Source organism: Mustelus asterias, chromosome 11 (genome assembly GCF_964213995.1).
Source record: "Mustelus asterias chromosome 11, sMusAst1.hap1.1, whole genome shotgun sequence".
Taxonomy (NCBI): domain Eukaryota; kingdom Metazoa; phylum Chordata; class Chondrichthyes; order Carcharhiniformes; family Triakidae; genus Mustelus; species Mustelus asterias.
Genome location: NC_135811.1, coordinates 27,817,201 through 27,839,240, shown reverse-complemented (window position 1 = coordinate 27,839,240; position 22,040 = coordinate 27,817,201). Strand labels below are relative to the sequence as shown.

The 22,040-nt window shown below is 45.5% G+C and overlaps 1 protein-coding gene across 1 annotated transcript in view; it reads left to right on the top strand.

Moving 5' to 3' along the window:
- plpp4 (phospholipid phosphatase 4) overlaps positions 1 to 22,040 on the top strand; it is a 206,401-nt gene that overhangs the window by 161,641 nt on the left and 22,720 nt on the right. The window contains exon 6 of the mRNA XM_078224334.1: positions 20,262 to 20,432. Within this exon, the coding sequence (XP_078080460.1) occupies positions 20,262 to 20,432 (171 nt within the window). The remainder of the gene's footprint in view (positions 1 to 20,261; positions 20,433 to 22,040) is intronic.

Genomic DNA, 22,040 nt, shown 5'->3' with positions numbered 1-22,040 from the left:
AAAGGATAACCACAATTTCATTCAGTTGCTCCTGCATAGGTTCAGAAGCAAGGGCAAAACCCTTGCCTGTTCTGTATATCTGCCACTCTTTTGAAACGTAACAAGTGAAACCTTTGAATAACTCAGTGTGGTAACTTGGGAGGGGAAGTTGGAATGTGCCAATGTGTGGATGTCAGTATTGCTCAGTGTCTGGGAGTGAGATAGCTCTAGGTGTGGTACAGTGCGTATCTCCCAGTATGTATTTTTTTTATACAAATCTATACATATATTAGACATGGGTTGTATATTATGGATGCTCCATGTGCTTACCTTCCGACGTTCTCTGCATGTTTCCAATGGCTAAATGCAACAGAAAAAGCTGAGATAGTTCCAGCTGAGATAATCAGTTATTTATTCATAGACATGAACAGATGACGCTGGAAAAACCCAGCAGGTCTGGCAGCATCTGTAAGGAGAGAAAGCAGAGGTAATGTTTCGAGTCCTTTGGCTCTTTGTCAGAACTGAAGGGAGGCAGAATGTATTAGAGTTGTGCATCCTCTGCTCTTCTTTCAGATTCCAGCATCCACAGTATTTGCTTTTTGATTTATTAATAGATTTGCGATGAGTGAGCTACTTAACTTCAGTTACATAGTATTTCTATCGCATATTTATTCTTATGTAGCGAAGGTCCGATGGACATGTGGATTTATTTGCTCACCTCCAGTATGTGAGGAGCACTATTTATTCACTTATCTACTTACAATTTCTTCTAAAAAATATTGCTGTGGGCTGCACTCCACTAGCGAGTTCTATTTCATTGAAAAGAAACAGAACAATTGCTAAATGAAGGTCAATGGGGTCAAAGGAAAAATCTTCCAGTTCCTGCACTCATCTGATGCCAAGCAAGATGATTGACATAATCTGATGTCAAGCAAGATGGAAGCCAATCATTACTGTGCCAAGGTATCATGGCAAGAGTTCCTCAGTGAAATATCTCATCTTCACCTGCATCATCAATAACCTTTCCTCACATGCAGCAGCCATTTTAAGGTCCCCTCAAGGGAGACAAACAAGATCCAAGCTGACTAGATGAGGCATTGCACCCCATCTTGGGCTTGATCTGACACTTGATCTTAGCCAAAGGGTGTATTCTAAAGTTCTACAGTCTCACTCCATTTAAACAGTATGCTGCTGTTCTAGTTTTCCTGCCAAAGTGGACAAGTTCGCATTTTCCGACATTGCACTCAATCTGCCAAATGTTTACCCACTCTTTGAACCTACCTAAATCCCTTTGTAGACTCGTCACATTGACAGCTTACTTTCCTACCAATCTTTGTGTCTTCAGCAAATTTAGCTATCAACAATTAGGTCACTTCATCCAAGTCATTAATGTAGATTGTAAACAGCTGGGACCCAGCACTGGTCCCTGTGGCACTCCACTGGTCACAGCTTTCCAAACCAAAAATAAGCCATTTATCCTCACTCACTCCTTCCTGTAACTTAACCAATCCTCTATCCATGCTAATATGTAACCCCCTACACTATGACCTCTTATTTTGTGAAGTCAACTTTGGTGTGGCCCTTTATTGAATGCCTTTTGGAAATCTAAGTACAACCACCTCTACAGGTTCCCCTCTATTCTGTTCTTTTCCCTAGTTATAATGTTCATTGTTCACTGAAGTTGAAGACGGGAGCATCTTACGAGCAATTGAAAAGGAAAACACAGGATCATAAGTCAGGGAGAAGTGAGCGGAAGACCTGTCATTGGGCAGATCACTACTACACACAGAGCTCTGCAGGAGGCTGCAAAATAATTTTCACATGGCAATATTTTTGACATACCGGCCAAACATCTGCAGATATTAGGACAGAAAAACTTTAGAAATATAATAATTCAGCATATTGTTTCTAGTGGCTTGAGAATAAGTACAAATTTTCCAGTCCAACCTTTCCCGTAGAGTATATTTCAGATACAAAATTTATTGGGCGGCACGGTGGCACAGTAGTTAGCACTGCTGCCTCACAGCGCTAAGGACCTGAGTTCAAATCCGGCCTCGAGTCGCTGTCAGTGTGGAGTTTGTACATTCTCCACGTGTCTGCGTGGGTTTCCTTCGGGTGCTCCGGTTTCCTCCCACAGTCCAAAGATATGCAGGTTAGATGGATTGGCCAGGTTAAATTGCCTCTTGTTGTCCCAGGATGTGTGTGTGTTAGTAGGATTAGTGGGGTAAATGTGTGGGGTTACAGGGATAGGGCCTGTTGGAGAATCGGTGCAGACTCGTTGGGCTGAATTGGCCTCCTTCTGCACTGTAGGGATTTCTGCATATAAAGGATGTAATAAGGTACTGATGGTAGATACTCTGCGTACACTGTGTGACAAACATTTTTGTTATACGAAGCCTTCCTGAAGATCCATAGTGCAGAATATGATTAAGGTTGTAGGAGATGAGAGATAAAATATCAAGTAGACTAGATTTGGAGGAACATAAGAACATAAGAAATAGGAACAGGAGTAGGCCATCTGGCCCTTCGAGCCTGCCCCGCCATTCAACAAGATCATGGCTGATCTGAAGCGAATCAGTTCCACTTACCCGCCTGCTCCCCATATCCCCTAATTCCCTTATCGATCAGAAAACTATCTACCCGTGATTTAAACATATTCAACGAGGAAGCCTCCACCACTTCAATGGGCAGAGAATTCCAGAGATTCATACCCTCTGCGAGAAGAAGTTTCCCCTCAACTCTGTTCTGAACCGGCCCCCCCTTATTTTGAGGCTGTGCCCTCTAGTTCTGGTTTCCCTTCTAAGTGGAAAGAATCTCTCTACCTCTACCCTATCCAGCCCCTTCATTATCTTATATGTCTCTATAAGATCACCCCTCATCCTTCTAAACTCCAACGAGTACAGACCCAATCTGTTCAATCTCTCCTCATAAGCCACACCCCTCATCTCCGGTATCAACCTGGTGAACCTTCTCTGCACTCCCTCCAAGGCCAATACATCCTTTCGCAAATAAGGGGACCAAAACTGCCCACAGTACTCCAGTTGCGGCCTCACCAGTGCCTTGTACAGTTGCAGCAAGACCTCCCTGCTTTTATATTCTATCCCCCTCGCGATAAAGGCCAACATTCCATTCGCCTTCTTGATCACCTGCTGCACCTGCAGACTGAGTTTTTGCGATTCGTGCACAAGGACCCCCAGGTCCCTCTGCACAGTCGCACGATGTAATTTTTCTCCATTTAAATAATATTCCAATTTACTATTATTTCTTCCAAAGTGGATAACCTCACATTTGCTAACGTTATATTCCATCTGCCAGATCCTCGCCCACTCACTCAGCCTATCCAAATCTCTCTGCAGACTTTCCGCGTCCTCCACGCAATTCGCTTTCCCACTCACCTTCGTGTCATCAGCAAACTTGAATACCCTAGATTCAGTCCCCTCCTCCAGATCATCTATGTAAATGGTAAACAATTGAGGCCCCAGCACCGATCCCTGCGGCACGCCACTGGTCACCAACTGCCAACCAGAAAAGCACCCATTTATCCCAACTCTCTGCTTCCTGTTAGATAGCCAATCCCCAATCCACGCCAACACCTTACCCCTAACTCCGTGTACCCCAATCTTCTGCAGCAACTTTTTGTGAGGCACCTTATCGAACGCCTTCTGGAAATCTAAAAACACCACATCCACCGGTTCCCCTCTGTCAACCGCACTAGTGACATCTTCATAAAAGTCCAGTAGATTCGTCAAACACGACTTTCCCTTCATGAATCCATGCTGCGTCTGCTTGATCGAACCATTCTTATTCTGGTGCTCTGTTATTTCCTCTTTAATAATGGACTCTAGCATCTTCCCAACTACAGACGTTAAGCTAACCAGCCTGTAGTTACCCGCCTTTTGTCTACTTCCTTTTTTAAACAGCGGCGTAACAGTAGCTGTTTTCCAGTCAGCCGGCACTACCCCAGAGTCCAGCGAATTTTGATAAATTACTGCTAACGCATCTGCTATTACCTCGGCCATTTCTTTCAGTACCCTGGGATGCATTCCATCCGGACCCGGGGACTTGTCTACCTTCAGTCCTATTAGTCTACCAAGCACCACCTCCTTAGTAACAGTAATTGTATTAAGGACCTCCCCTCCTACCAACTCTCGATCTCTAATATTCGGCAAACTATTTGTGTCTTCCACCGTGAAGACCGACACAAAGAACTTATTTAAAGTCTCAGCCATTTCCTCGTTTTCCACTATTAAATCCCCCCTCTCATCTTCCAAGGGTCCAACATTCACTCCAGCCACTCTATTCCTTTTTATATACTTGTAAAAACTTTTACTATAATTTTTTATATTTTGAGCTAATTTAGTTTCATAATCTATCTTTCCTTTCTTAATCACTTTCTTAGTCGTTCTTTGTTTTTCTTTAAAGCTTTCACAATCCACTAATTCTCCACTATTTTTGGCCACACTGTACGCATCTGATTTTATTTTAATACTCTCCTTTATTTCCTTCGTTATCCACGTCCGGTTATCCTTTTTCTTACAGTCCTTCTTTATCACCGGAATATATTTTTGCTGAGTACTTTAAAAAATCTCCTTAAAAATCCTCCACTGTTCCTCAGCTGTCCTACCTACCAGTCTGCTCGCCCAGTCTACATTAGCCAATTCCACCCTCATCCTATCGTACTCCCCTCTGTTCAAGCAGAGGACACTGGTTTGGGACCCTACTTTCTCACCCTCCATCTGTATCAGAAATTCCACCATATTATGATCACTCATCCCAAGAGGATCCTTCACAAGAAGATCCTTAATCCTACCTGTCTCATTGCACAGAACCAGATCCAAGATAGCTCGCTCTCTCGTAGGTTCTGTAACATACTGTTCAATGAAACAATCCCAACAGCATTCCAAGAACTCTTCCTCAAGCCCTCCACGTCCAATTTGAGTCGACCAATCAATATGTAGGTTAAAATCCCCCATGATTATTGCCGTTCCACTTTTGCACGCATCCATTATTTGCTTCTTTATAGCCCTCCCCACCTCTAAGTTATTATTTGGGGGCCTATAGACCACGCCTACCAGTGTCTTTCTCCCCCTACTATTCCTTATCTCCACCCACAACGATTCCACGTTTTGCTCCTTAGAGCCTATGTCGTCTCTCACTACTGTCCTGATATTATCCTTTATTAACAAAGCTACCCCACCTCCTTTTTCTACCTGTCTATCCTTCCTAAATGCCTGATAACCCTGTATATTCAGTTCCCAGTCCCGGTCACCCTGCAACCACGTTTCTGTGATGGACACTAGATCATATTCATTTGTATGGATTTGTGCCATCAACTCATTTACTTTGTTTCGAATGCTTCGTGCATTCAGGCAAAGTGTCTTTATGCCAGCCTTTATCTGGACCCGGTTTGTTGAAGCGCTACTAACATCTCCCAAGCCCTCTCCTCCTTTAGCTAGTTGTTTATTCACTATACTCCTGGCATTAGAGTAGACACCTCTCAATCCTATGGTCTGACCTCTCCCCTTCTCTGTTCCCAGTCCACCTGCCCTCTTGCACTGCCTATAACCCTGCTCTGTTTGCGAGCTACCTTCCTCACTCTCAGTCACGTCGCTTTGATCCCCTCCCCCCAACCTATCTAGTTTAAACTCTCCCCAGTAGCCTTAGCCAACCTTCCTGCCAGGATATTGGTCCCCCTGGGATTCAAGTGCCACCCGTTTTTAGTATACAGGTCACACCTGCCCCTAAAGAGGTCCCAATGGTCCAGGAACCTGAATCCCTGCCCCCTGCACCATTCCCTCAGCCACACATTCATCCTCCACCTCACTCCATTCCTTTCCTCACCTTCCCGTGGCACAGGCAGCAATCCCGAGATTACTACCTTTGCTTTCCTCCTTCTCAGCTGTCTCCCTAATTCCCTATACTCTTTTTTCATGTTCCCTTCCCCCTTCTTACCCACATCAGCGGTACCAATATGTACCGCTACCTCCGGCTCCTCTCCCTCCCACCTCAGGATTTCTGGGACTCGCCCAGCGACATCCTGGATCCCAGCCCCAGGGAGGCAGACCACCATGCGAGACTCCTGCCTGCCTCCGCAAAATCGCCTGTCCGTCCCCCTGACTGTCGAGTCCCCGATTAATACCGCCTTCCTCCTCCTTTCCTTAGCCCTCTGAGTTACAGGGCCGGACTCCACCCCGGAGACACGGCCACTGCTGCTTCCCCCAGATGGGCTGTCCCCCCCAACAGTAGTCAGACAGGAGAACTTGGTGTGTAGGGGCACTTCCACCGGGGTGCTCTCAATCACCTGTGTTTTACCCTTCCTGGCTGTCACCCACTGGTGGCCCTGGTGTGACCACCTGATGATAGCTCTTGTCTATCACCTCCTCATTCTCCCTCACCTGCCTAAGATCGTCAAGCTGCAGTTCCAGCTCCCTAACACGGGCCCTCAGGAACCGCAGCTCGACACACCCCTCACAGATGTGGATGTCCGGGAGGCCAGGTGCCTCCAGGACCTCCCACATACTGCACTGCGAGCACCACACTGGCTTTACACTCATATTTCACCCTTTCTTCCGAGGTACACAGAGAAAAGTAAATTATAAAAAAAAATAAGAAACTCACCCCTGCTCGCCCTTTCTGCCTAAGCCTGATGAGCCAAAGCCCCTCAGTTCTCACTCAGCTCCCTCTCACTCCGCTGCCCGCTCCCAACGCTGCCCGTTAGATAGTGGGGCCTGCCTTTTAAACCTCCCGTGCACTAAAAAAAACTCAAAAGACCCTTCCCAGTAAACCCCGCGGCCACTGCCGGTTTCGCGCCAAAATTTAAAAATAATTAAATAAATAACTAACACCCGCGAAAAAGTACTTTAAATTAAATCCTACCCCAAAAATCCTGTCACCAGTCACACCTCTGCCTTTCTCCAAAGCAACAAAGAGGATACAGTGGGTGGAGATCACTACTACACGCACAGCTGAAATCTGAAAGAGAATTTAGCACAAGAAAGGGTATGCAGCATAGCATACTTTAACCTTAAGGTCAACAAGAAGGAAATGACAAAGACAATTAGTTTGATGGCTAGTGATGAGGTAAGCATCACCTGTCAAAAGATTGGCTTGTTCTTGTATTCTCTCCAGGAATGTAGAAAATGTGTTCAGTGAGGCGTTGTGGGAATGTGGCTTGCATCTTTGCCAATACAAAATATCGATCTCCTGTACCACTTCATATTCATATTCATAATTCATAAGTGAAATAAGTAGCACTTCAAGGTTACAAAACCATAATATGTTAAAGTAGGATTCTGCAGTGTCTCTCCAGATAAGGATAAACATCAATGACCCTGACTCCCAGGTACTAGTCAAATTCTCCTAACCTTCATATTGCAGCATGTTGGAAGACTTGGCTGTGTACTATATTATTGTTTAAATAGTCAGGATCATGGAATCCCTGCAGTGCAGAAGGAGGCCATTTGGCCCATCGAACCCACGCCAACCACAATCCCATCCAAGCCCTAACCCCGTAACTCCACGTATGTACCCTGCTAATCCCCCTGACACGAAGGAACAATTTTGCATGGCCAATCAGCCTAACCCGCACGGGGAGAATGTGCAAAGTCCACACAGACTGTCACCCAAGGCTGGAATGGAACCCGGGTCCCTAGCGCTGCGAGGCAGCAGTGCTAACCACTGTGCCGCCCATATGTCTGTTTAGTGGACGAAGAATATCTGCAGAATTATCCAACTTAATTTAAGGCATTCTGGGAGTCCAAGGTACAGTTTCCCTAAATTGGACCTCATTTCACTTGTGTTATACCCTAAGGCAGGTAAGTAGGTCCACTCAAATCCTATTAAATTCATCTCCTGTATTCATTGGCCCACTAACGTCGATAATTATAGACCATTAATAAATGAATGTAAAAAAGATAAATGGATGTACCTCTTCCCCGAAGCTCCCTTTGCCTCATTTCCTGCTGTATCTAGTTGGTCACTTGGATATTTTTGTACTGACTGGCTGGTCCCATCTGGACAAACGTGAAGTGTACTTCCTCCTCATTTATTACTCCTTTCAGCATGCCTGAATGCAAGTCTGCAGTCGCTCCAATTAAATGGTTTCTATTGTATTCCTGGATTGCTTTCTGCTTCTATTTGGCTTAATGGATTTGTGTATATTCAGAAGCGTCCTTTGACAACCAGTAAGAATTTCCTGCATTTTATAGTTACTTTAAAAGGCCTTTGTAGTACAAAGTTGTTGGTTTTTAAGTCTATGCTCAAATAAAAACCAGAGTTCAAATTTCCACTTTAGTCACAAAACATTGCGAGCGGGGACATGATCTGATTTATAATAAGTTCTCTATTTCTTTATTACATTCAAAATGAGCCTTTTTGTAAGTCACATCTGACAGGAAACCCTTTGTAATTTAAAAGCTGCACAGATAACTCATTGTGTGGAGGACTGAAATTTGACGGAATGTAACGTTTATGGTCTTTGCTAATTAAAGTTTATCGTCTTGCTGCAGATTGATAAATTAATGGACACGCGGCCTAAAAATTAATGTGCTTTAAAAATTGAATTTTCCCCCACAATTGGGTCTGATTTCTTCATCCAGTGAAACAACTCACATAGCAGTCACTGTGCTAATTACTGACAAATAGTCTTCTCTGGCTTGTATTAAGGAGATTACAACCAAGCTAACTGCTTGTCTGTATATTCCGGTCCTATCTTCCAGCGGAAGTGTGAAAGGTTCCAGAATGACCATTGAATATCCTGTCATGATCAGCTAACAGGAGTATAACTAGTGAGACAAGTGGGCGCGAAATCCTTCCCGTCGTTCAGTGAGTAAAGATGGTGAGATTACATGAGAGGCAGAAAATCTGGTTTGTGCCCTGGTTCTTGCCTCACCCAGTCTTACCGGCCCTGTGTTGCCAGCGATTTCGGCTCCATACCCTGATTTAAATATTAATGACATGATTACCATCTCAGTCGTGAGGCTCCAATGCTATTATCCAGGCTCACTTGCACTCACCCCCTCACCGGTCGAGCTTCACACCAGCGAGGATCACAGCTAGCCTCCACCAGCAAAGACCAGACGTGATGGACTCGACGGGGGGGGGGGATCAGAGGGCATTGAAGCCCCCGGGTGATTGGGGGCAGGTCCAGGCAGTGCCCCCTGAACACCCTGGCACTGTCCACTGGGCACACTGGCACTGTCCACTGGGTATCATAACTGTGCCAGGGGCAGTGCCAAGGGGGTGGGATCTAAGTGGGGGTGGGGCCTGAGTGAGGGTGGGGTAATAGCAAGGTAGAGACCAGGTTGAGGTGGGCTCTGCAAGGGGGTGGTGATTGGTGGGGGGGGTCGGCATTTTGCAGACGGTGGTGGCTGGTGGGGGAAGAGCTCTGCAAGGGGTGGAGATCTGCAGAGGGTGGGCTCTGCAGATAGGGGTAGGATCAGTGGTGGGGGGAGCTCAGCAAGGGTGGTGATCTGTGGGAGGGAGGGACTGGCACAGGGAGCAATCGGCAGTGGGGGGGAGGGACCAGCACAGGGAGCAATTGGCAGGGGGAGGGGGTGAGAGACCAGGACAGCCTGCGCCAATGTCGCCACTGCAGACGCCACCCTCGCAGTGTTGGCCTCGTTGCGCTAGAGTGATGGCACCATCTCCTTGGAGAAAGGTGATGGGACTTCTCCAGCCGACCTTGCACTCTGAGGAGTGATGATGCTATCCCTTCCTGATGCTCATGACTCTGCCTTTGTAGTTCCATCAGCTCTGGAACGACAGGACTGAAGGGCATGTCATTGGCTAGGGGCCTAGCAGAGTTCCTGGCCTCCGGCATCCCTCCGAGTGTCGGTCAGTTCCCTGGGACATCCCTGCTTCCACCTGCTGTGGATATTCAGCTGTCAGGTGCTCACACAGTGAGTTACCCAGAAGTTTGCCTATTTATTGGCCCCACCGAGGTGTGAGTATCTGCGCTGGTATGGGTGTGGGGTGGCAGCTGTGACACATCTTCAATGGTGGGGTCTGAGAAGTCTCTCTCAGAGCTGCTACTGTCCAGAGGATCCAGGGGAAGCAAGGATGGTCCAGGCTCCTCAGCTGCTTTGCCTGCAAGAGAAGGGAGATGGTATTAGTGCATTGCGGGAGATAAAGGAGAGGACATTGATTACTCACTTGAGTCTTGAGGAATGACAGCGTGTCTTGAGGATTCTCACGTTTGTCTGCTGTCCCCACTTCACCATTGGTACAGGCACAGAGTTCCTCCTCCCCGGCCAGCTCGAGTGCTCTCCCCTCGAAACGCGTCCTGAGCTCGGGCATGACTCCAGCTGGCTGCGCCCGCTCACGCCTGTTGCGGTTGGGTTTGACCTGCAGTGACACAGTTAGGGAGAGTGGAGGAGGAAGTTGTGAGGTTGAAGGTGGTGATGAGGTGTGGCAAGCGTGGGGCTTGAGTGGGAGCTGTTGTGTGAGGAGCATGGCAGCTAATAGGAGGGATCATGGTGATTGTTGGAGGAGTGAGGTGGGCCTCATGCCTGGTGTTGACAACCACTGAGGTGGCTGGGTGAGAATGGAGTTGGCGATGGGAGGGATGTGTGAGGGAGTCCAGAGGGAGACTGGAAGTGGTTCACTGACCCTGGGAGTGAGTGAAGGAGATTGTTCATCTTCTGACACAGCTGTTCCCTTCTCTTTTGCAGTGAACTGGCATTCACAAGGGCTGCCATTGCACCCCAGGCAGGGGTGATGACCTTGCTGGAAGGCCTTCTTCTGGAGCGGGGGTAGAGTGCCGCTGCACTCCATCCAGCAATCCGGTCAGGGCTCCCTCTGTGAAAAAAGAGGTGTGGACATCTTGGCTGCCAATCTCCTGTGATAGATGTGGAACAAATGCTGGGGAGCCGTCTAAATGGAATTCTTCAGTGATTAAGTTGTGGTGGGGTGGTGAATCAGAGGTTTTGAGTGTGGTGTGATTCTCTAGGGCATAAACATTTTTACTAATGAGGCATAAGATTCGGTCAGAAATCCCGCCGGAAGTGTCAGTGGGAATCACTCCTTTTTTCACACCGGAACCGACACTTTGCCGAATTCTGCTAAGATCATGCTCATTGTAACCATGGTGTTACACAGGCAGGGTTGGGGACAGGATCACTGGCTGCAGAAAGTCAGCCAGAACCTAAAAACTAAGTGGCATTGCGAAATAGGGGAATATTGATCCCGTGTTACAGAGTACATGATGAACTCTCATTGTTTGGTGTAATTGTGTCACACATGGAACTCAAACAGGTGTTCCAAAACTGCTCCAGCCACATCTCACTCATGATGAATACCTGGGTGATGTTACAATGAAACAATGATCCAGTGAAGCAGTGGCTGAAGAACATGCTCAATGAAATATCTGTTAAACCGCCACGTCCAATGCCTCCAAAACCAACCTCATGGTCAACAAGACCAACTCCAAGATGATATTTTTGGAGAATTGCAAGCAGACCGAGAAATAAACATTTTTTGCTTGTTGTTCATGACCTACATAGCAAATGACTGGAAATCGCTGCAACAAATTCCATGACCAGCACTTTGGCCATTGAGAGTTTAGACAATTTGGACGGGATTCTCGGGCCTCTCTGTGGTGTGTTTCCCGCAGCAGGAGGCTTACACACCGTTTGCTGGTGGCAGGATATTCCGGTTCCGGTTTGCCGGAGACTATTTCTGTACTTTGAGAAACGAGAAAAGTTGAACTCTAAGCAGTGCCGGATTTAGGCATAAGCTAAACAAGCTACAGCTTAGGGCCTCACAATCCGCAGGGGCCTCACAAAATTTCAGAAGGTTTACAATGAAGAGAATATTTAAGAGTGGATACCAGAAAAGAAAAAGAAAGCACCAGCTTGAAGAGCAACTCAAAAAATTACCAAAATTACCAAAATCTACGAGAGAGATCAAGCCAGCCAAATGATAAATATGTAATCAGTAAATGCATTCATTTGAAAATAATTTGTATTTTTCACTTTAAATACCTTGCTATTAAATAATTAAAAGGCATAATTATGTTTTCAATTTTTTTGTGGCGACCCAAGGTCCTGTTTTGGTACGCACCTTTGTGAGACCTTTTGGTGTAACTTTTTAACAAGGGGCCTCCAAGCTTTATATAGCTTAGGGCCTCACCAAGTCTAAATCCGGCACTGACTCTAAGAAATGGTTTAAAATCAGTCTTAAGTGGAAAAATGTGTGCTGAATTTTCATTCTCAAAGCCAGTAGCTTGCAGAAAGAAACAGTACAACCCATGAACCCACCCTACAACCATATAAGTCTGCGCACTACTTGAGAAGAAGGTTCCAGAAGGTGGTTGCATGTGGGTATTGAATAGCTCGTTATAAAGAATCATGACTCATACACGTACTTTCTTCACTGCGATGGCAAAATGTCTCAGAGGAGCAGTATGTCTGAGTATTATGGGTTAAATGCACCCGGACCTGGTGATGCTCATGCAAAAGATGGAAGGCAAGAAGGATAGAACCATAGAATCCCTACAATGCAGAAGGAGGCCATTTGGCCCAATGGCCCAATGACTCTGCACCGACTCTTTAAACATGCATCTTACCCAGGCCCACCCCTCTGCCCTATCTGCGTAACCCCCATGGCCAATCCACCCAAGCTACACATCTTTGGACTGTGGGAGGAAGGATATCCTGTATCCAGCAGGTAAAAGGAACCCTCCTCCCATTATGAAGAGAAAGCAATTTGCCGAATGCAACCAATTAATCAAAGATGTAACCATCTGTCTGCCTGTCGCCAAAGACTATAACACTGGATGCCAAGAATTCAGTGGAATTCTTTTGTGTTTCTAACATTGCCAAGTCACAGATGACAGGAAATAATTTTTGTGAATTTACCATTCTATCAATTACAGCATATTAAAATCTCCCCACTATTTTGTGGATACTATTACTGTCTAAAATAATGTGAACTGAAAACCCTCGGACATCTGGAAGTTGATCATTTAATTGCAATATCAAGGTATAAATTGTGACTTTATTGTAGCTATACCAAAAATCCAAATGCACATTGGTGACCATTAACAAAACTTACTTTGAAAGATTTCCCTCTTCAAACTGGCAGAGAACTGAGAGGGGTTTTTTTTGCCGCAGTTCCATTTTTCCTCTGCTTCTAAAGCTACTCACAATGAGGCACAGTATAAATAATGCAATGCCACTGCCCAAGATATTCATATATCTTCACTAGCAAATCTGTCGCAGAGTTTCTGTGAAACATTAGGGGCCAAGCATCTACCTGGAAGATTTGTTTTTCCGTGCACTGAACTGCAATGTTATGATTAATGGCTGTATCCACCACTTCCCAATGATAGCGTAGATCCGGGACCCTCTTAATTTGATCATGACTTTACCTTGATACTGGGAAAGCAAATGGGTGATTTAAAGTCAAGATGACTGTTTAATTCCTACAGATGGGCACATAGCAATTTACTTAGCGCTTCCAACTTAAAGCAATGGGGTTAATCCACAAATTTATGTGGAGATCGTTTAAAATTCTGTAAAGTAGCGACATTTTCTGAGGTAGTCCAGTACTATATGGATGTTGTAACAAATGTGATGTGCGATGGGATGGTGGTACGTGCAATAATTTAATACATTTATGCAGGTACTCAAGAAAATAATCGGCCAAGTCTTGGATTATATTTCTATACCTCATCATTTCAGTTCCAGAAAAGTGTTAATAGACCCCCTTAAGGACAGGTTACCTGTTCTCACACACAACGCAGAAACAGGATATGCCAAAGGAGAACTTTGGAGAACTTTGCTCCAACAGAACCACCATACTTTAAGGTAAATCTTAAGATAAAATATTGATGTAAAAAAAAATCTAGAGACGAGGATACTGTTAATATTAATGTTTCTTTCTTCTCCTGTGTCTCTATTTCTTCGCCTTTCCACTGCAGTATGTGTTCTATGTTGAGAAGTTGTCTGTTATTGATCGATGTTTTATTTTTTTCAGCCTTACAAGGTAAGGGAATAAGTGTTATGAAGTGTACATTTCCAGTATGTCCAAATCTCATTTTGTTATTTTCAGGGGAATATACAGAACTATAATGCAAAAGCAAAAACATTGCAAGATTAAGGTTTTCTTGATGTGTCATAGAGTTTGAGAGCTGTGATGCAGATTACCCATTACTAGTTGTGGTATTGGAGGAGGGGGTTATTTAAGAGAAAACATTTTGATTTAGCGAAATGCAGGGGCGATGCTTGCACAATAAATTATTGCTGAGGTATCTCATTCAAATCAATATTTCCTTTATTGATCGTTCAAAAACAATTGATAACAAGTGTGTTTTGGCATTTTTGTAATTTTGTAAGCATTATAAACTTACAATGCAGTGTCCTCTTAACAGGGCAGGTTAATTTACTGCTGTGTAGCACTGTGAATCAGGATTCTCCACACTCAGTTCACAGTTGGAGCTATGATGGGAAGGGAAGATGCATTCCTGAAAGGTGAAGGGAAAATGCAATGAAGAGATCAAAGTGACTCGACGTGAGTTTACGGTTTTGAATGCACTGTTACACTATGTGGACAGCCTAAGTGAGATAAACAGTATTTGAAGTTAAAGGTCTTTGTAGATGATTGTGTTTTGGGCTGCCAAAGGCATTTAAAAGCTCATTTAAACAGGCATTTAAACAGACAACTTCTCAACATAGAACACATATTGCAATGAAAAGGTGAAGAAATGGGAAGGTTTTTTGTTTTTTTTTTCATTTAAAAGGCACTTACCTTCGAGGTATCGACCTCATTGTTCGACCGGAGAAAGCAGAGAGGGAGCGATTCGAGTGAGGAGAGCTGAGGGTAAGAGAGTTTGATTTTTTATCTTACTTTTTAGCGTTTTTTTTTCAGTGCAGCAGGAAACAGGAAACCGGATGTAGGCTGCGGAGAGGCCTGGGAAAGTTTTTTTGCCCAATAAATTTGAACGGGGAGGAAACCTGAGACTCTACATGTGTAGAGTCTCCCACCCTCCCCCTCCTCTAACCTAAAACAAAAGACTCGGGGTGAGAGCAGGTAAGCTTTTTGTTTCTCTCTTTCGTTTCTTATTAAGGGAAGTTAGCAGGGATGTCAGTGCAGGCAGTGCAATGTTCCTCCTGTGGGATGTTTGAGGTGAGGGACACCAGTGTCCCGGCTGAGTACACCTGCAGGAAGTGCACCCAATTCCAGCTCCTTGAAGACCGTGTTAGGGATCTGGAGCTGGAACTGGATGAACTCAGGATCATTCGGGAGGCAGAGGCAGCTATAGATAGAAGCTACAGGGAGGTAGCTATTCCTAGAAATGATGCTACGGGGGTGACGGTTAGAAGGGGTAAGAAGCAGTCAGAGCAGCGATCCCCTGTTCCTCTGTATAACAAGTATTCCGTTTTGGATACTGTTGGGGGGGGGGACTTAACAGGGGTAAGCCATGGGGTACAGGTCTCTGGCACGGAGTCTGTCCTTGTTGCTCAGAAGGGAAGGGGGAAGAGGAGTAGAGCATTAGTTATTGGGGACTCCATAGTTAGGGGGACAGATAGGAGATTCTGTGGGAACGAGAGGGACTCGCGGTTGGTGTGTTGCCTCCCAGGTGCCGGGGTCTGTGATGTCTCGGATCGTGTTTTCGGGATCCTTAAGGGGGAGGGGGACCAGCCCCAAGTCGTGGTTCACATAGGCACCCAAGACATAGGTAGGAAAAGGAATGGAGATGTAAGGCATAAATTCAGGGAGTTAGGGTGGAAGCTTAGGGCTAGAACAAACAGAGTTGTTATCTCTGGTTTGTTACCCGTGCCATGTGATAGTGAGGAGAGGAATAGGGAGAGAGAGCAGTTGAACACGTGGCTACAGGGATGGTGCAGGAGGGAGGGATTCAGATACCTGGACAATTGGGGGTCATTCTGGGGTAGGTGGGACCTCTACAAACGGAATGGTCTACACCTGAACCAGAGGGGTACCAATATCCTGGGGGGGGGGGGGGGGGGGGGAATTTGCTAATGCTCTTCGGGAGGGTTTAAACTAATTCGGCAGGGGGATGGAACCTGGATTGTTGCTCCAGTGTACAGGAGGATGTGAGTGGTGAGGTCACGAATAAGGTTTCAAGGTCACAGGAGTGTACCGGCAGGCAGGAAGGTGGTTTGAAGTGTGTCTACTTCAACGCCAGGAGCAGCCGGAATAAGGTGGGTGAACTTGCAGCATGGGTTGGTACCTGGGACTTCGATGTTGTGGCCATCTCGGAGACATGGTTAGAGCAGGGACAGGAATGGTTGTTGCTGGTTCCGGGGTTTAGATGTTTCAGTAAGAGCAGGGAAAGTGGTAAAAGAGGTGGAGGTGTGGCATTGTTAGTCAAGGACAGTATTATGGTGGCAGAAAGGACATTTGATGAGGACTCGTCTACTGAGGTAGCATGGGCTGAGGTTAGAAACAGGAAAGGAGGTCACCCAGTTGGGAGTTTTCGATAGGCCTCCAAAAAGTTCCAGAGATGTAGAGGAAAGGATTGCAAAGATGATTCTGGATAGGAGCGAAAGTAACAGGGTAGTTGTTATGGGGGACTTTAACTTTACAAATATTGACTGGAAAAGCTATAGTTTGAGTACTTTAGAGGGGTCAGTTTTTGTCCAATGTGTGCAGGAGGGTTTCCTGACACAGTATGTAGATAGGCCAACAAGAGGCGAGGCCACATTAGATTTGGTACTGGGTAATTAACCAGACCAGGTGTTAGATTTGGAGGTAGGTGAGCACTTTGGTGATAGTGACCACAATTCGGTTACGTTTACTTTAGCGATGGAAAGGGATAGGTATATACCAAAGGGCAGGAGCTATAGCTGGGGGAAAGGAAATTATGATGCAATTAGGCGAGATTTAGGGTGCATAGGTTGGGGAAGGAAACTGCAGGGGATGGGCACAATTGAAATGTGGAGCTTGTTCAAGGAACAGCTACTGCCAGGCAGGGAGGAAGTGGTCGAGCGAGGGAACCGTGGTTTACTAAAGAAGTTGAATCTCTTGTGAAGAGGAAGAAAGAGACTTATGTAAAGATGAGACGTGAAGGCTCAGTTAGGGCGCTTAGAGTTACAAGTTAGCCAGGAAGAACCTAAAGAGAGAGTTAAGAAGAGCCAGGAGGGGACATGAGAAGTCTTTGGCAGGTAGGATCAAGGAAAACCCTAAAGCTTTCGAGAGATATGTCAGGAATAAAAAAATGACTAGGGTAACATTAGGGCCAGTCAAGGACAGTAGTGGGAAGTTGTGCGTGGAGTCTGAAGAGATAGAGGCGCTAAATGAATCTTTTTCGTCAGTATTCACGCAGGAAAAAGACAATGTTGTCGAGGAGAATAATGAGATACAGGCCAGTGGACTAGAGGGGATTGAGGTTAATAAAGAGGAGGTGTTAGCAATTCTGGAAAGTGTGAAAATAGATAAGTCCCCTGGGCCGGATGGGATTTATCCTAGGATTCTCTGGGAGGCTAGGGAGGAGATTGCAGAGCCTTTGGCTTTGATCTTTATGTCATCATTGTCTACAGGAACAGTGCCAGAAGACTGGAGGATAACAAATGTTGTCCCCTTGTTCAAGAAGGGGAGTAGCGACAACCCTGGTAATTATAGACCAGTGAGCCTTACTTCTGTTGTGGCAAAGTTTTGGAAAGGATTATAAGAGATAGGATTTATAATCATCTAGAAAGGAATAATTTGATTAGGGATAGTCAACACGGTTTTGTGAAGGGTAGGTCGTGCCTCACAAACCTTATTGAGTTCTTTGAGAAGGTGACCAAAGAGGTGGATGTGGGTAAAGCAGTTGATGTGGTGTATATGGATTTCAGTAAAGCGTTTGATAAGGTTCCCCACGGTAAGCTATTGCAGAAAATACAGACGCATGGGATTGAGGGTGATTTAGTGGTTTAGATCAGGAATTGGCTAGCTGTAAGAAGACAGAGGGTGGTGGTTGATGGGAAATGTTCATCCTGGAGCTCAGTTACTAGTGGTGTACCACAAGGTTCTGTTTTGGGGCCACTGCTGTTTGTCATTTTAATTAATGACCTGGATGAGGGCGTAGAAGGATGGGTTAGTAAATTTGCGGATGACACTAAAGTCGGTGGAGTTGTGGATAGTGCGGAAGGTTGTTGCAGCTTACAGAGGGATATAGATAAGTTGCAGAGCTGGGCTGAGAGGTGGCAAATGGAGTTTAATGCTGAAAAGTGTGAGGTGATTCACTTTGGAAGGAGTAACAGGAATACAGATTACTGGGCTAATGGTAAGATACTTGGTAGTGCGGATGAGCAGAGAGATCTCGGTGTCCATGTGCATAGATCCCTGAAAGTTGGCACTCAGGTTGATAGGGTTGTTAAGAAGGCATACGGAGTGATAGCTTTTATTGGTAGAGGGATTGAGTTTCGGAGCCAGGAGGTCATGTTGCAGCTGTACAAAACTCTGGTGCAGCCACACTTGGAGTATTGCGTACAGTTCTGGTCGCCGCATTATAGGAAGGATGTGGAAGCATTGGAAAGGGTGCAGAGGATATTTACTAGGATGTTGCCTGGTATGGTGGGAAGGTCTTACGAGGAAAGGCTGAGGGACTTGAGGTTGTTTTCGTCAGAGAGAAGAAGGTCAAGAGGTGACTTAATAGAGGCATACAAGATGATCTGAGGATTAGATAGGGTGGATAGTGAGAGCCTTTTTCCTCGGATGGTGATGGCTAGCATGAGGGGACATAGCTTTAAATTGAGGGGTGATAGATATAGGACAGATGTCAGAGGTAGGTTCTTCACTCAGAGGGTAGTAAGGGCGTGGAATGCCCTGCCTGCAGCAATAGTGGACTCGCCAACATTAAGGGCATTGGATAAACATATGGATGATATTGGAATAGTGTAGGTTAGATGGACTTTAGATTGGTTTCACTGGTCGGCGCAACATCGAGGGCCGAAGGGCCTGTACTGCGCTGTAATGTTCTATGTTCTATGTTCTATGAAATAGACATAGGAGAAGAAATAAACATTAATATTAACAGTATCCTCGTCTCTAGATTTTTTTTACATCAATATTTTATCTTAAGATTTGCCTTGAAGTATGGTGGTTCTGTTGGGGCAAAGTTCTCCAAAGTTCTCCTTTGGCATATCCTGTTTCTGCGTTGTGTGTGAGAACAGGTAACCTGTCCTTAAAGGGGTTTATTAACACTTTTCTGGAACTGAAATGATGAGGTATAGAAATGTAACCCAAGACTTGGCCGATTATTCTCTTGAGTACCTGCATATATGTATTAAATTACTGCACGTACCACCATCCCATCGCACATCACATTTGTTACAACACCCGTGCAAAACACTGCTGCCTGTGCCTTAACTCGCAGTAAGTCCCGTTCTCCTATCATCTCTGTGATCACTGACGCATATTGGCTCCCAATGAAGCGATTTTGAAATTCTTATCCTTATTTTCTAACCTCTCCATAGCCCCGACCTTCCATACTTCCATAACTCTCTGTAGTCCCCCAACCCGCTGGGTATCTGCAACTTCTAATTATGGCTTCCTATGCACCCCTGAGTTTTATCACCTTCCAGTGCCTCAGCCCTGAAATTCCTTCCCTGCGCCTCTCTACCTTACTTTCCTCCTTTAAGCCACACCTTAAAACATCCCTCTTTGACCAAGCTTTTGGTCATCTGACTTAATATCTCTTTAAGTAGCTTAGAGTCATATCTTGCTTTATGAGGCTCCTGTAAAGTACCTTCAGAAGTTTTATTATGTTAAAGGCACTATATAAGTGTAAGTTGTTGTTGTTCATTGTGTTCAGCCAGTGCCCAGCATAGGCTGGCACCCGCTACAAATCTAAACAAGATGGTGTCTCTCCAAAACTGCATTTGAGTCTCAAAGTACAGCATGTGAGTGGACTTTCACAGCAGGGCTAAATAGAGGCATGTAGATACGTCTGTGTGTGTGTCACTCTAAAATGGCAGCAATATGTGTTTCAGTCAGCAGAGTTTCATCAGATCTTGACCTTTGCCGCTTTATGGAGCAAATATAAAGTGCTGGATCTGAGAAAGATGAATAGATAACCAGCTGCTCCCTCCACTAACAATTTCCCCAGGCTGAGTGTGGTGCAGCATTGATGGCGAAATCCATTGTTAACACTTGCAGCCGCCCCCCCAGCCTTGTCTGGAAAAGAGGGAACATCCCGCAGGCATATAAATGAACTTTGAAAGTGGTTTTCATTAGAATCGCTCTGTGTGCCTAACCTGCATGATCCAAAAACAGCTGATGCATGATATAAAACTGGCAATCATTTGGGGAAAAACAAACTTTCCTTGTTCCAGTTGCTTTTTCAGGTCTGGGCTTTACCACCTTCTATTTAGCCGGGAAGTTGCACTGCTTCACGGATATCGGTCAAGGGAAGAGCTGGAGACTGTGTGCCGCTATCCTTCCTCTGTATTGTGCTGTGATGATCGCCCTGTCGAGAACGTGTGATTACAAACATCATTGGCAAGGTGAGCTGTGCTGACGTGCCCCCGTCAAATTGGTGCTTGGGTTGTGCTTCTCTGAGCAAAGGGAGCAATCGTAGAGTGTTAGCTTTACTGTGTTATTCTTCTGTGTGACTTGAAAACCTTACGTGTTGATACTTAATGATCTAATTATTCAACGTTTGCATTTTGTCCATGGACATTCATCTTCACAGAAGGAGGAAAGGGAAAGGCAGCCTGGCTTGGCAGAGCAGCTGGTGTAAAAATATTCAGTCGATACGATTTGTTCCTCATTAGTCACATGAAAAATTGTACTCAGTTTAAAACACATCAGTCCTGACCTTTCTGCAGGAAAGCTGATTGATCAGCTACTGTTGAAGAGGTCTTACCAATTCCATTACTGAAGGAGGGAAGCAGCTCATTCAGGACTACACTCCAAGATGTTTGCAACACTGAATAAAAAACATGGTGAAACAGTGAGCAGGGTTCCACGCCCCCACCCCCGCAGTATCACAGCTTGGTATGGCTCCTGCTCTGCCCAAGACCGCAAGAAACTACAAAAGGTCGTGGATGTAGCCCAGTCCATCACTCAAACCAGCCTCCCATCCATTGACTGTGTCTTCCCGCTGCCTCGGCAAAGCAGCTAGTATAATTAAGGACCCCACGCACTCCAGACATTCTCTCTTCCACCTTCTTCCGCCAGGAAAAAGATACAAAAGTCTGAGGTCACGTACCAACCGACTCGAGAACAGCTTCTTCCTTGCTGCCATCAGAATTTTGAATGTACCTACCATATATTAAGTTGATGTTTCGCTACACCCTAGCTATGACTGTAACACTACATTCTGCACTCTCCCTCCTTTCCTTCTCTAGGAATGGTATGCTTTGTCTGTCTCGCGCGCAAGAAACAATACTTTTCACTGTATACCAATACATGTGACAATAATAAATCAAATCAAATCAAACATGATGTGACAGTGGGGCAGGAATTTCCGACCCCCCCCCCCCCCTGTGTTTTGTGACAGCGGAGGCAGCCCACCATTGGCTGGTGGTGGGATGATGGTGCCAGTATCAACAGGTTTTCACATTGTTTGCACCCTCCGCCAGCAAGAATCCATGGTGGGTGGTCGCTGTCGGCGGGACCGGAAGATGCCGCTGGCGGGCACAGCCAGGAAATTGTAGCCAACCAGGAGTCTCCGAATTCTCGGCAGGCCACTTCAATTCTAGTTGTCAGAAGGCTGGATGCACAGAGGGAAAAAGGCAAGGTGTTCCTCCACTCTCCCGACTAACACTCTCCCATCCACCATCTACAATACAGATTAACTGGCCATTCATTGCACTGGTGGTTGTGACACCTTGCTACGCACAATATACCCATATTAGCCACAGTTCCAGAGATGCATAGCATCAGAAGTATCCAGAGGAGCAATTTTTTCACACAGAGGGTGGTGAGTGTCTGGAACGAGCTGGCACAGGAAGTAGTAGAGGCGGGTACAATTTTGTCTTTTAAAAAGCATTTAGACAGTTACATGGGTAAGATGGGTACAGAGGCCAAACGCGGACAATTGGAACTAGCTTAATGGTAAAAACTGGGTAGCATGGACAAGTTGGGCTGAAGGGCCTGTTTCCATGCTG